The sequence below is a fragment of the Amphiprion ocellaris genome, chromosome 5, assembly GCF_022539595.1.
Source record: "Amphiprion ocellaris isolate individual 3 ecotype Okinawa chromosome 5, ASM2253959v1, whole genome shotgun sequence".
NCBI classification, from domain to species: domain Eukaryota; kingdom Metazoa; phylum Chordata; class Actinopteri; family Pomacentridae; genus Amphiprion; species Amphiprion ocellaris.
In genome coordinates this window covers 19,000,417-19,014,393 of record NC_072770.1, presented here as the reverse complement: position 1 = coordinate 19,014,393, position 13,977 = coordinate 19,000,417, and the positions used below count along the sequence as shown (strand labels likewise).

Below are 13,977 nucleotides of genomic sequence, written 5' to 3'. Positions count from 1 at the left end.
ACACACAATACTGAGCAGGCTTCATCACCTGGAAACATCTGTTTGACGAGGTACTGCATGCAGCATGCAAGCAGAGAAAATGATATTCCTGCTTGTTAGTGGCACATAGAAACAGTTGTTTACCAAACACTTTAAATTCACAGTGGGCCTGGTTCAATTTATGCAATGAGCCATAACACCAGCCAGCACAGGCCAACAGTAAACAACAGTGGACAGCTACTATTTAAACCTCGGAACGAAACAAAAAAGAAAAAACATAGAACCAGAATTCCTTCACAGACATTAATTTCACAGAACTGCATTACTGGACGGCATTAAAATGAGGTCAGAAAAGAAGAAAAAAACATCAAGAAAAAGAAAAGTATATTTTCATTCCTGTGCAGTGGCTTACCGTTTTCACTTTCACTCCATCTTTCGGTGTCTGCTTAGTAGTCAGATTGAAACCCAGCATCTTATTGGCCAGCTCACCAACTACTGCAGGGCTGAAGGGGAGAGGTTATAAGTGAAACAATGTTTTTACTGAGAAAAATCACAGTACAACATACACTTACAACATGAAAGCTGAGAAAAGCAGATTGATCTACAGATGAATAAGTATTTTTTCACTTCTCAATAGCTTTGTTCAGCTGAAGAGAAATATGCCACAGCACTTTTGGAGCTTTAAAGTAACATATTCTGACAAAGCACACATTGCTGTGAATGAATCTCTACTTATTCTCTCTATTTAAAAGCAGCCCACAAGCTTGGGCTGCTTCTGTAAGCCTGCTCTGGTTTTGTAAGTGAATACAAATGAAGCTAGGGGTTGTACTCATCCTTTGATAGATGAGAGGAAGGTGAACTGTGCACTTGTGTCACTGTCTGGGGACGATGAACTTCAGCGTATCTCACTTTTAAAAAGTTTCGGGCCGTTCCAAACCCTGAAGTAGGGTGATGATGATGTCTGGGACAATTGTCATAAATCACCTTTTTGCCTTTAAGGTGGCAGTAAGTGGTAGGTACCTTTACTAAAAAGACAGCACTTTTTTAGTTCATGGAAACATGGTGTGGGGAAATGCAGTTCCTGAGCAAAGAAAACCTCTTTCAAGTTGTTGTTTGGCTTTCTGAAAAATGCAGAAGATTTCCAAGTAAACCTTCATTGGAGGAATACATCCATCACACTTTGTAACTGTGAGCTAGAACAAAATGAAACTTTGGCAGTGGCATAAAACCCAATCAACCTGGGAGAGGCAAACTCAGTATGGGGTGCACAGCGCCTTAGCCGAGCTTAAAGTCCTTTTTTCAACATTTAATTGAGGGTAGTTGTTCAAAAACGAGACGCTGTAAGAAAGAAAAACGTTTATTTGCAGCACAAGTAATCCTGACTCTGTCTTTGTGCCTAGGGAGCATCTTCAGAGAGCTCTTTGAGCCTCCTCACCGTAAAAGCTGCCGTCGTTGGAGAAAATAACTTGAATCTGTCTCCTACAGTAACTCACAGCGTGAAATGCACGTAGGGGCATACTTACTCCTTAGTTAAGTGCACTCCGCCTTTAAGGCCACTGTCGAACACACCCTTGCCTCTGCCACCAGCCAGGATCTGAGCTTTCAGCACAATCTCTTTGGCATCTGACAGAGTGAGACAGAGAGAGAAAGAAAAGGAGTAAAAGAAATACAGAGAAAGTTAGAAAAAGCACTGAAATTATAGGGCCCTTGAGTGTGCTACTTATTTGTCCATACGAATGAAGGAAGAAAGGAAGAGGAAAACAAAAGGGTGAGTGTGATGTGTGAAAAGAATTAGAATTAAGTAGGAAAAGAAGGACATCTGAACCAAGCTGCCCTCTGCATGGAAAAATCCTATTACTGCTAATTACAATGTAGCACAGGAAATGTTGTAAATATATTGAAATGGACATAAAAGATTTCTTAAACAGGACTAAAGTCTACAGCCATGACAGCAATTGTGTCAGCGTTTACAACTGGGACTTGCGTTAAATGTTAACCCTGCATGCTAACAAGCTCACAGCAACATAACCAACAAGCAGATTTTTAGTGGGTAAGCCATGCTCACCATTTTAACTTAGTGTGTCGACATATTATTAATTAGCACAGAACACAAAGTACAACTGATTCTGATGCAACAATGTAACAGCATGGAACAATTAAAAAATATGACCTAATGATGGCATTCATTTTGTCTGAACAAGATGTTGTGCCATTTTGTAGACTAAGAGATACTTCCCCATAATTTCCCAATGATTAATCAATCAGACTTTATGTGCATAGTACTTTTCATACAAATAGAATGAAAAGAACACAAAGTCATCTATAGAACAAAATCAAAAAATAATATCCTCCAATTTTTTCATAGATAAATGCAATGAGGAAACAGCAGAGGCAGAACAATGTCAACAATTCAGAAAAGAAAAAGAATAATAATAATAGCAGAGAAGTGAAAGCTGAAGGACAAATAAATTACACTGAAATGTGTACTTACATAGAAATAAAATACAATGCAATAAATAAAAGTAAAAAAAATCAATAAAATCAATTTAAAACCAAACAAAAAACATCAACATTCTCTGCCGCTGTCAGGTTATCCGGAAGACTAATCCTGAGACAATATAACCAAAGGATGGCTCACCCTGAGTTTTTGTTCTGGCTTTGGATTTAATGAAAAGGCTACTTACCAGAAGACCTGAGGGTTGTAGATGTCTGATGGGCTAAAAACAAATCACCAAAACCATTAAGAGCTTTATAAACCAGTAAAAGGATCTTAAAATCGATTGAAAACAGACAGGTAGCCAGTGCGGAGACTTGAAAATTGGTGCAATGTGTTCTCTCCTTCTGGTTTCAGCCAGAAGCTGCACAAGTGCAGCTGAGTTTTGAAGCAGTTGTAGTTTAGAGATATTCTTCTTGGTGAGACCAGATAGCAGGGCATTACAACAGTCAACCCTGCGGGTAATAAAAGTGTACGGCACTGCCTCCGTGTTGGCTTGACAGAGAAACTGTTGTATTCTGGCAATGTTCTTCTAATGGTAAAATGCTATTGTTCTTAATGTTCAAAATGTTCGGTTCTAAAGTGAATACAAGTTTAGACAATCTGCGATCGCCAACACAGGCTCTTCTCAGTTTTGGACCTATGTACTGTGTCTATCTGCAGGTCTGCATCTTGGATCCACATGGTAAAGAATTGCCAGAGGAAATGAAAAAATGACAGTGACACTTCACAAAGATGAAAAAGGGAACCAGAAGATGAGCAATGAACTAAAAATCAGTGGAAACACAGTTGCTGCAATAATCAGAGGTCAAAAGTTATACAACGAGCTATAGTACCAATAATCGGGGTTGTAGTGGTCATCCAATCTAAAATGACAGTGCACTACTTGCACAGTCTAGCTCTAAAAAACAGATAATAAAGTATTACAGACTTACCACAGAGGTTATCAATGAAAATTTGAGTTGCTGTAACAGCTTAGACAGTGTGAAGGACAGTTTAAAATGTCAACCTCTATTGACAGCATTTAAGAAAAACACCATTGCTTGCTGTGCAATAAAAAATTGCAAGATTAAATTTCTTTGGTCAGATGAAACCAACCAGTCCAGCATGTTTGGAGTGATCTTCACCAGGACAACCACAGTGAATTCATAGTCCAGACAGTGATGCACAGGTGTGAGTATGATGATATGGGACTGCATGAGCGCAAAAGCTGTTGAGGAGATGATACGTACAGATGACTCCCAGTCTCTAGAAGTTTGGCAGAAGGGTAATTCTATGTAAGATAAAAGGTGAAAACTATGACCTGGCCAAGCTTGTCACCTGACTTGAATCCAATAGAATACTCTAGGGTATTTTAAAGAGAAAGGCAAAGCAAAACACAAACCCTATAGCAAAGAGAAGCTAAAAGACACAAGTCTTTAAAAAGTATCAGAAGATCTCTCCCCAAATCTGTGCAACACTGACATCCCCTACACACAGGAGGACTGAATCTGGCATCATATATAAAAATGTTGACATATGAAGTATTGAAGAAATAAATGTGCAAGGACTCTTGTTGCACCAGGTTCCTACTATGGGGCCTATATTTTTAATAAAGTAAAATCTAAACTGCTTGCTTTTAATTTTAGACAGTGACGTCTGTCTAAAAGAACTGAGTGATCTACAGTATAAAAGGCTGCACTTACGCTAAGCAGTACTAATGCAGAGGGTTTTTCACATCCATACTGGGCAGATCATTTACAGTCTAGACTAGTGCTTTGATAGTCCTACGATTGGTACAATAAGCTGATTAGTATTTTTTGAAAATATGTTGGACTGAAGTGATGTACGCACCAACAGGCTGAAATTGCTATCTCTAGAGTGATGCATTATCACAACTTAAAATAGCATCCCTAAACAATATCCACATAATGAATTTCACTTATGTGTTCCATCACAACTAGTGCTCAAAAACAATCTCAGTGCGAGAAGGGAAATAAGTAACTACAGGAAACTTTCACATGACCTTGCCCCAATTATATAACCACACTGCATCCCCTTTGCTGTCACTGCCACCGTGCAAGAACTCACACATCAGGAGGAGGCCCCTCAGCTGTCTATTCAGCATCCTGCCCACAATCTATTCAAATGGAGCGAGGACACTTGATGAAAGATGGTCTCTGGCTAGGTTATTATTATCTAGGTGGGAGAGTTCAACCATTGACAGGTGGCTGCCATCAGGGCGGGAAGTAGGTGGTAGGAAGAGTGGAAGGGGATGATCTGCAGTGGCTAGAAAGACACCTTGACCTTGGGGGTGGAGACAAGCTCCTCCCTTGATTGTGTTAAAAAAAACAACAAAAAAAACCCAACAATTCTATCGGCAGGATGGAGAACGTCTAAGCAGCTGGTGAGCTGAGAAAGCCTAAAAATGCTGTCTGCGCTCACTGCTGCTGTAGTAAGAAAAAGAACCAGAGAAAATAGCCTCTGACAGGGCGGCAGGGATTAAACTAACACTGCATTAGTGAGGCCCGCTCTGTGTGGAGAGTTAAGGACTGAGAGGGAGAAAGAAAGAGAGAGAGAGAATAAAGGTGTGCTCATATGCAAAGGGCTTTGAGAGGAGTTATAAATGAATAAATATGTTAATAAAAAACTGCTACTGCGCAAAATTAAAAAGAGTTCAAAGCAAGATGAGAAAGCGTGTCCTGCGGGCATGTGCAGCAGAGAGGGACATCACAGAGGAAATGACTTTTGCTTTTAAGGAGAAAAAAAAAGAAACTAGAGGAACAAAGATGTGGCGCAACAGGGAGATTGCAATGCTGAGGTGCGAAGAAAGGTAAAAAAAAATGACACCCTGATAAAGACTTTACAAAAGCATGATAACATTTTAAAGCAAAGACATATTTAATATATTTAAAGGCATGAAATATCTTAAGAAATGTAATGGGGAGCAAAAGAGGCAGGTGTTCATTCCTGCTGCACAAGTAATTAAAGTAAAGCTGCTCATTACGTGGCACACAACAAGATATTGTAGCAATACCAGTAATAATGACTGGGTACTGAGGGAGCAATTTGCTGATAATAACTGAAAACTGTAAGAAAGAAGAAAAAAAACAACAAGGTGATGAGATATAATGTGATAAAATGTGGGCACAGTGCATCACAATCACTGCCTTATGAAAAAAAACTACACAATTCTCAAACACACAAAATTTCTGTAGACAACAAATTCACTGGTTAACATTGAAACAAAACTCTCCGTTGCAGTATGTGGAGAGGATAATGATGTCCTCAAAGATCACAGTGAACATGATGCATGGTAAAGAGCAGTGCGACCATTATCTGGTGCTATGACAGACATGAGATGGCCTCTAACACTCAGACAAAGGTTGGTCCATAATGAGCATGGAGCAGAGTGAAGAGTGGATGGAAAAGGAGTAGTAGTAGTATGTAAAATCAGAAACAAGTCATGCTTTTATATTTGACCCAGACGCTGCAAAGAACAAGGAGAAAGAAGGGCACATGACTGAATTCAATTAGTAGAGACACTGTCCGAGAGTCAGAGTTCAAAGTGTTCATACATGTGGAAAAATGCAATATTAAAACAGTAAACTCAGAGGTCGCGCTACTGAAGGGTGATGCATATGTGCGTTCTATAAGACGGCGAAATGTACATTCTGTCCATGATGCTTCATGAATGTATGTTTTCATTACTGGGTATGGAATAAACAAAGCGTATTGGACAAATGAGTAATTTCTCTATTCACTGCAGGCACAATAATTAGAAATACGTCCTACAGACAGTGATTTGAGTATTAGTTGAACAAGAACCATTTTCTTTCTGGGGGATGGGGACATTGTTGCATAATCAGTTCTCCGGTTCCATTTGTATCTGGCCCACTGTGAGGATGTGGAGCAAGATTTTCATCTCCATTTATTTTCTATTTCTTGGGGACACAGGGGAGGAGATTAACATTGCACAACATCTCCAATCACATCACATGCAATCTGAGTAATGCGGTCATCATCCTCAGGCCTGACTCATTTTCCAGTAATGAGTGCAAATCAACTCCCAGTCTGCTTGCCAGTGACAGCAGCTGGCAAAGAGATGTTACTTCTACAATCAGCGTCTCTTTCACCCCTTTCTTTTCAGTGCACTTCTGAAAGGCCTATTCTCTTCTCCCCCACCCCTTCTTCCCATTTCATGTAGCCCATGGGCAGCTAGCAGCAAAGTTAGCTTTGGTCTGATATTTAATTAAGCCTTCGAGGCTGTACCATGAGGGGGATGCAGCCTGGTAAGGGACAGATGTAGGCTGTGCGCCAATCCAGAGAGACTAAGATGAGGCTACCATCTGCAAGGAGAGGGAGAAAGATCAGGGTGGCCCTCCCCAGAATCCATGTGTGCTGTAATGAAAGTAATGTGGCGGCTAAATGGGTAAGACTAATCAAACTCTTGGGAGAAGGGAGAAAACAAACATGAGCGCACAGCCACAATCAAACATCAGAGAATGTGAGTCTTCCTATGGATAAATGCCATTAACACCATGGGAAAGAGGAAAAAACAAAAAAACAAAAACCTTTTAACCCTCAGCATCTGTGCTCATTATGACTGTATACCTCCTGGTTTTAATGTTGGACAGTGTTGATTGCTGTCGACAGACCGAAAAAAGAAAAGTTGGCAGTGTCAGTTTACAAGCCCATGATAACAAGTAATGTAGGCGTAGTTATACTTTCCCTTAAGTATTCTGGTACTATAAGCAGCAAATCAACAATCTGTGCCTCCATCTAGTGACACATGGTGCGACTTTAAATAATTTCAGTTATGCTGTCAATTGTATATTTGGAGAAACAGGAAGTTATTGGAGTGACTCTAGTTGTTGATTCACTTCAATAGGGTGTTCTGTTGTGTCACGTGCATCGCTCACTGATGTCGGCAAAATGAAATTCATACTATTGCAAGAAGTACCATAGGCAATCCAGGATGTTAATGATTCAAAACAGAACAATGATCCAATAAGATTTGCTAATTGTATGAGCAGAAAAGTGAATACATGTACCCCATTTTCCATTTGATTTCTACTTAAAGGTCAACATTCACTGTGCAATGTTCAGTGTAATAGCCTTACTAAGACATTGTTTTAATTGCTCTCCAACAGAACAGGTTACATTGAGGATACAACTCCTTCTATGATGACTTCATTTTAACCACAGCAGTAAAGCTGACATTGTCTTGGACAAGTTCAGCTTTCCATAAACTTTTATCATTTTAAATTCTACCAGACTGTGAAAAGGTCAGACAGCAAATGGTTCTCTATTCATGCAGTGATGGCAGGTGAACCAAAAGGAAAGACGGGAAAATAAAACCTTCAGTCTTGTATCTACCTTGACGTATAATGGCCTTGGAATTCTTTAAGCTAAATGCGTTGCCTGTGCAGTTGAGGTTGGAAAGTCAACCAACATTGATAAATCCTAACCACGCTCTGCAAAGCCCTCTTGCAACTGGCATGCCAGTCAGAACAGGTGCATGCGATATAACAAGAAACTAACAAAAAAAAGTCAAAGACAACAACAATTTGACCTCTTGTTTCACTATAACTAAATATATCATTACCATCTCGCTGTCTTGTCTGGTTAAGCCCACTGCCCCTGTGTCTGTCTCTGCATCTAATGATGCCATCTCAGTGCTGCTCAATGGAGGAGAATATCAGTGTCCCAGACCGACAGTGGCACCTCTGTGTGACATCTCCTCCAGTTACTGCTTGCCTGACAGCGGAGTCCTCATTAGAGGACAAGTCCACCTGGCTTTCAGACATAGACAGCACCTCTAATGACAACCGGAGACGGCCCCGGTCTCCTCTCAGTGACAGAGGGGTGCAGTTCAAACCCCTGGCTGAGAGTTTTTCATTGCCATGCAACCAGAGGGGTGACGGTAACGATAATGGTGTTGTGGAATGATGGGTGCTAAATGACCACGGGGATATCTGCGGGGAGAATCATTTGTCTTGGAATGAAGTCTCTGCAGAGACATTTACTTCTATCAAACCACATTGTGAAACGGTTAACTAGACAAACACTAACTCTAGTTGCAGACAAGAAGTCTCCAGAAAATTTCCATAAAAACACTTTAAACAAGTGACCAAGGGTCTACACAAAATGAACTGCTCAGTTCTCATTACTGACTGAACAGTTTTCATCAGTTCAGCATGGGGGAAAAAACTATTCTAAAAGCAACCAACATCTGCTGCTGATGCATTAGTGGGCAGGAGGACTACTCGCAATGCCATTTCCACTGAGTAATGAAGTGTGCCTAATGGTTGGCGCTGCCTACAACAAAACACAATGTGTGTTCATCTCACTTCACTAGTGTGGTTTCCATGTCTAACCTGATTTAACTCTTAACTTTAAGTCGTACTGACACAACTAGGCACCCTCTATTTATGAAATGTACCCTGACAACAAACAATATGCAACATGCTCACTTCTACTGGCACATTAGTATCATCCTAATACGATAGAGGGGATGTGTGAGAAATAATTCCATGTCTCACCCACAACATGAATAGGTTAGGGTGCATAATGAGGAGGTGGAAACACTAAGCTGCTTACAGAAATCAGCTCTTTGAGAGACAGGCCGCTTTACCCTGTAAAGCCTATTTACAGTTGTTAAGACAATTTCAGATGCATTGCTTTTTCTTCATGAAAGACTTAAGAGGCTGCTAATGTAAGGGATAACAACAGGTCCTCAGAAAGGACAGCGTAATGTGTGCCTCAGTAGGCATCTTGGCCTATCTTTGAGTTCTCATTTTGTGTTTGTTGATTCTCAAAATATCTAAAAGTATTTCTTTCCACGATTATCATACAACCTACACAGAGTTTGCTTTGGTGGTTTCTCAGCGGGCCGCTGTGCCTGTGTTAATAACCTTTTGTTTCACACCAGCCCCTCCACTCTTCTATCCTCATTGTGGGTTTTGTGTGTCATCGCTGCAGGTAGCGGAGACAGAAAAACTGCAAGCTAACATCTGTATTCCTGTGTGACAGGCCAACCCTATAGAGGGATGAGAGCTGTTCTGTCCATCAGCAGGAGTCTAGCAGGGAGCTGTGCAGTGAGACAAAGATACCTGCAAATCACTCCAGCTAACATTTTGCACCTGTTTATTAACAATATGATTAACATGGCAAATCAGTAGGTTACTATGTATAATTCAGGGAATGGTTGAGCATAAATTGAGGTGTGTTAGGCAATATAGACAATTTAATTTTCCCTTAATCGGACGACAACTGAACTTGTCAGCTTCATGTCTGAGTGAGCACTCTTCTCTAGAAGTCACAAAGGCAATCTTACTTGGTCAGACCTAGTACTTTGTCACATCACTATCTATATGGCACAAGTCTGGAGTGCATGCAGTCACATTAACAGATAGGTACGCACCATCAACTTACTCAAAGCTGTCTGGAGCACTTTGAGGAAGGCTTCCTTCACATTTCAGCTCCAATATTGGTCCAAAACATCAGAGAGCTCCAGCGATACAGTTTCTGGCCAAAACACATTCTTATCCACAAGGCCCTACAATGTTATAAACTGAAATGTCCATAAAAACAAAACTGAACAGAATTCATCAATAAAGAATGTAATCTGGGATTTGTAAATATGTTAACAAGAACTGAAGTTTAGTTTGTTGCTTCCAGCTGAGTTTGTTAAATATGAGCGCCTCCAGAGAGAGAGAGTTGCATACATTCACGCATGTGGAACAACTGCAGTAAGTTCATTAGCTGCATATACTTAATGCAAATGTAAATACGTAATGTAAATGATCTCAACATGGAGACAGGATGGATCAGGATCTAAAGGCAAGTCAATCAATGCACTTTTCTTCAGACGGTGAGCTGTCACTCACAGTTTATAAGCTACAATTAAATGATTTGCTACATAGAAGATATGAATTGATGTAATAGCCTTTTGCTCATTAGGGCATTTTTTTTTACATTATAAATCACCGGCTGTGATGTCCAATCTTGCATTTATGGAAGATATTGCATGTGAATCATGATGTAGTTTTTTTCAATAAAGATAACATTAAATTAATTAGAAATACAGTCTAGACATTGTTAATGTGGTAAACGACTATGGAACATCTACAGAGGGGTACAGAGGCCCATTTCCAGCAACCATCACTCCTGTGTTCTAATGCTACATTGTGTTAGCTAATGGTGTTGAGAGGCTAATTGATGATTAGAAAACCCTTGTGCAATTATGTTAGCACATGAATTAAAGTGTGAGTTTTCATGGAAAACAAGAAATTGTCTGGATGACCCCTATCTTTTGAACAGTAGTGTAGGTATGCCTACATAAAGGGCTGAAGATAAAGGAAGCTACACAATGGTTAAGAAGGAAAAAGCATCAACTGAAGTAAAAAAAAAAAGAATGACAGAGTTAGCAGAAAGTACATGAGGGGGCTAAAAAGAGTGGGACTAAAGCCAAGAAGAAGGGAAAGGTCAGAATGTGTGGGTAAAATGAGAAAGAGCAATGTTGTTTTGATTTGACATTACCAGTTAATAGCTATGTAAATGAACCTCAACCCATTTAAGCAGTGAGTATTAACATAATACTTGTTCCAAACTCTGGTCATGTAAACAGCAGCAATATGGTTAATGGACAGAAATTTGTCACATGGATTTCTTACATTAGTGTGAATATACTAGATCAGTATGTATATATAAGCCTCAACAACTATAGTCCAGTATTTCACACAAACAAACAAGGTGCAGCGAAGTGAATTTAAACAATATTTTATTCTACATAAAATACATAACATCTACAAATTGCACTTGTAGAATGTTCTGTCAACAAAAAGGCAGAGTGCTGAATATGAACTGAATATTTCCAAGAATATTTCACTGCAAATGGAATCCAAAGGCTCTAGAGATGAACCAGTCAAATTAACACACAAGTCTCTCTCACATGAAAGCTTTTCAAAAATGTTGCTGAATTATGGTCGCTTTTTGATTATGAAATGAGCTAGTTAAATGATCTCCCCTTATATATTGTTTCTGCTTAACCCTCTGTCTCACAGTGACTGACAAGCTCTACAATTTGAAATGGACATCAGAAAACAGACCTCCCCTCATCAACGATGCTATAACAACCAAGCAGCCATAATGTTTACACTGGGAACAGTAGAGGTGGCAATGATAACCACTCACTGATGGAAAGGGAAGCGCTGGCAACCAGAAAACAAGGATGGCAGCAATACAAGTGCAATATCCTCCAAGACTAAGGCTGCATATTCTTTTGAAGTTCAGGAACCCATTGTAAGATCAATTGCCCTGATAGATGAGCAGCTGCTTCAGTGTCCTCAGTCCAGTAGACTGATGAGAAGAGGACACGACATGGGCTCCAGGTGGCGTACATATGCACACAAACATTACTTCTGAGAGGACCGCCTTATCTCGCACTACTTCAGACAAAGACAGAAATGAAAGGGCTGTGGTTGAGCCAACACTACTCAGCACTAACTGCTACTGTCAGCGATTTCCACCAGAGACTCTGCCTCATTTTCTAAAGGGGGTAGATGAAAGTGGTCTTAAAAGACGCTTGAAATGTTGAAGTGCATAAGGCAGCTCCAGTGGGGACAGTGTGAATGAGAAGGGAGGGGATGCACAGTGAGGAGAGATCTGGCCCATGTTCCATGTTTTAACCATGTTTGACAGTAAGATATATTTGTCTGTCCCTAGTGGAAAGGGAAGTGGGCCCCATGTGCACATTATGTGTATAGTACTACTATGACTGTTTTTTTTCTTTCAACACACTATTAAAGTGCTAGATCTGTCCAAACATTTGTTATTGGTGAGACAGGATAGGTATCACACACAGACAGCTGAGCATAATAGAATGAGAAAAGACCGAGGTCTTATACAACTCTGTTTTCCAAATCCAGGTAGGCAAAAATTGGAACTGAACAGGAGTGAATACAGAGAAAAAGCACACAGAGGGAAAGCAATAAGAAGAAAATATCACCGCACTGCTTCTTACAAATTCACTGCTCAGTGAAGCATGGAATAGCCTTAATAAAACATGCAATTTAGAGCTAGTATTATCCAGATAATGGCTCTATCACTGGGCAAGTGTTGGGACACAATGACATAAAAGAGTTGAAGAGAACTGAAGCATGAGTGATGCTAATGTACCACAGAAGTATATCAAAACTCAGTGCTCATGACAGGGCTTCAAAATCTGTTTGTGAAAATCACTGCATATCTTATACCAAATCAAATCACACCACAGACATTCAGCTACTAAATGTGTTTTCCTGTTTGGGAAGTTTTCAAGAAAACGTACTGCATTAATGGATAATAATCAAATCCATTGTTACTTTTTTGGCTTGTGTTATATGAATTTAGCCTTTGTGCATGTTAGCATATGTAGCTTGATCCCGTGATCTCCACTAATTCACTTCAGTGATGAGCTAACACGCGATGTTAGGTACACTGTTGTGTTAATAGTTGAGATGACATTTCCTTTTTACAAAGTAGCACACTGCCTCCTATTTATCCACCGTGTTTCCCTCTGTGGTGTTGAATCTAAAATGTTTCCACACAAAACCTCGCAGAGTGATTATCCATTCAGGCCTGTGATTTCCTCCTCTGACTGCATGACATTTGCATCCTGAATTTGCCGATCTTTAGAGGAATCCAGTCTTCTGTGCAGTGCTTCCTGCGTCACTGGCTGCTGCACAACCCCAAAACACAATATTTCTACTCACAAGTTTTGCACAAAGGTGTATTTTTCATCAAATGCTGCTCTGTTTATTCTCCAAACACACTTTGGCAATTGTGGCCAACATGCTAATGTTCAACTTTATCTTTTCATATTACTTGTTTATAGATGCTGCTTGGCATAAGGCAAATGTTGCCTTCTGTGATAAAGTTGCAGGTATGGTTTCCTTCTGATGACTTTTCCAATTGTTCCTGCTTGTGCAAAGAACTTTGCATAGTTCAGCATCACTCCTGTGTTGGTAAAACCTTCCTGCAGCTCCTTTGTGGTTCTATAGTGGTTTTTCTTTGTACTCTTCCGCCCACAGACATGCAGTTTTAACTTTTCTTCGTCTTCCGGATCTTGTCTCGACTTCCACAGTTCTTTTTAACTGCCACTTCTTAATGACATTTTGGACAGTAAAAATGGTTAGCTGGAAGCACAGTGATATCTTTTGACAGCCTTCCTCTGCTTTGTAGGCGTCTATTAGCTTCTTTTTTAGATCCTCAGTCAGCTGCTTAAAGGAGTCCAGGCTGTTGAGTGTTACCACAAGGTTTGAAGAGTCAGACACTTTATCAGTTCTGGAATTGTCATCAGCTGACAATCCCTAATGAGAATCCTGACCTGTCTTACAAGACCTGGTGAGTCAATTAAGGCCTAATGAAGTTGTAAAACACCAGAAGAAAACAATGAACAAAAGGTTCACAGTGTATTATACAAATGTCTTGTGCTGCACAAGGTATACATGTTGTGCTCTTATGCGGTGTAAATTCCAAAT

At 40.0% G+C, this 13,977-nt stretch overlaps 1 protein-coding gene across 1 annotated transcript in view; it reads right to left on the bottom strand.

The window, feature by feature from the left end:
* Positions 1-13,977, bottom strand: part of suclg2 (succinate-CoA ligase GDP-forming subunit beta) — a 98,826-nt gene that overhangs the window by 56,570 nt on the left and 28,279 nt on the right. The window contains exons 3-4 of the mRNA XM_055010910.1: positions 1,503-1,602; positions 392-482 (exon numbers count right to left, since the gene is read on the bottom strand). Coding sequence (XP_054866885.1) covers positions 392-482; positions 1,503-1,602 — 191 coding nt within the window. The remainder of the gene's footprint in view (positions 1-391; positions 483-1,502; positions 1,603-13,977) is intronic.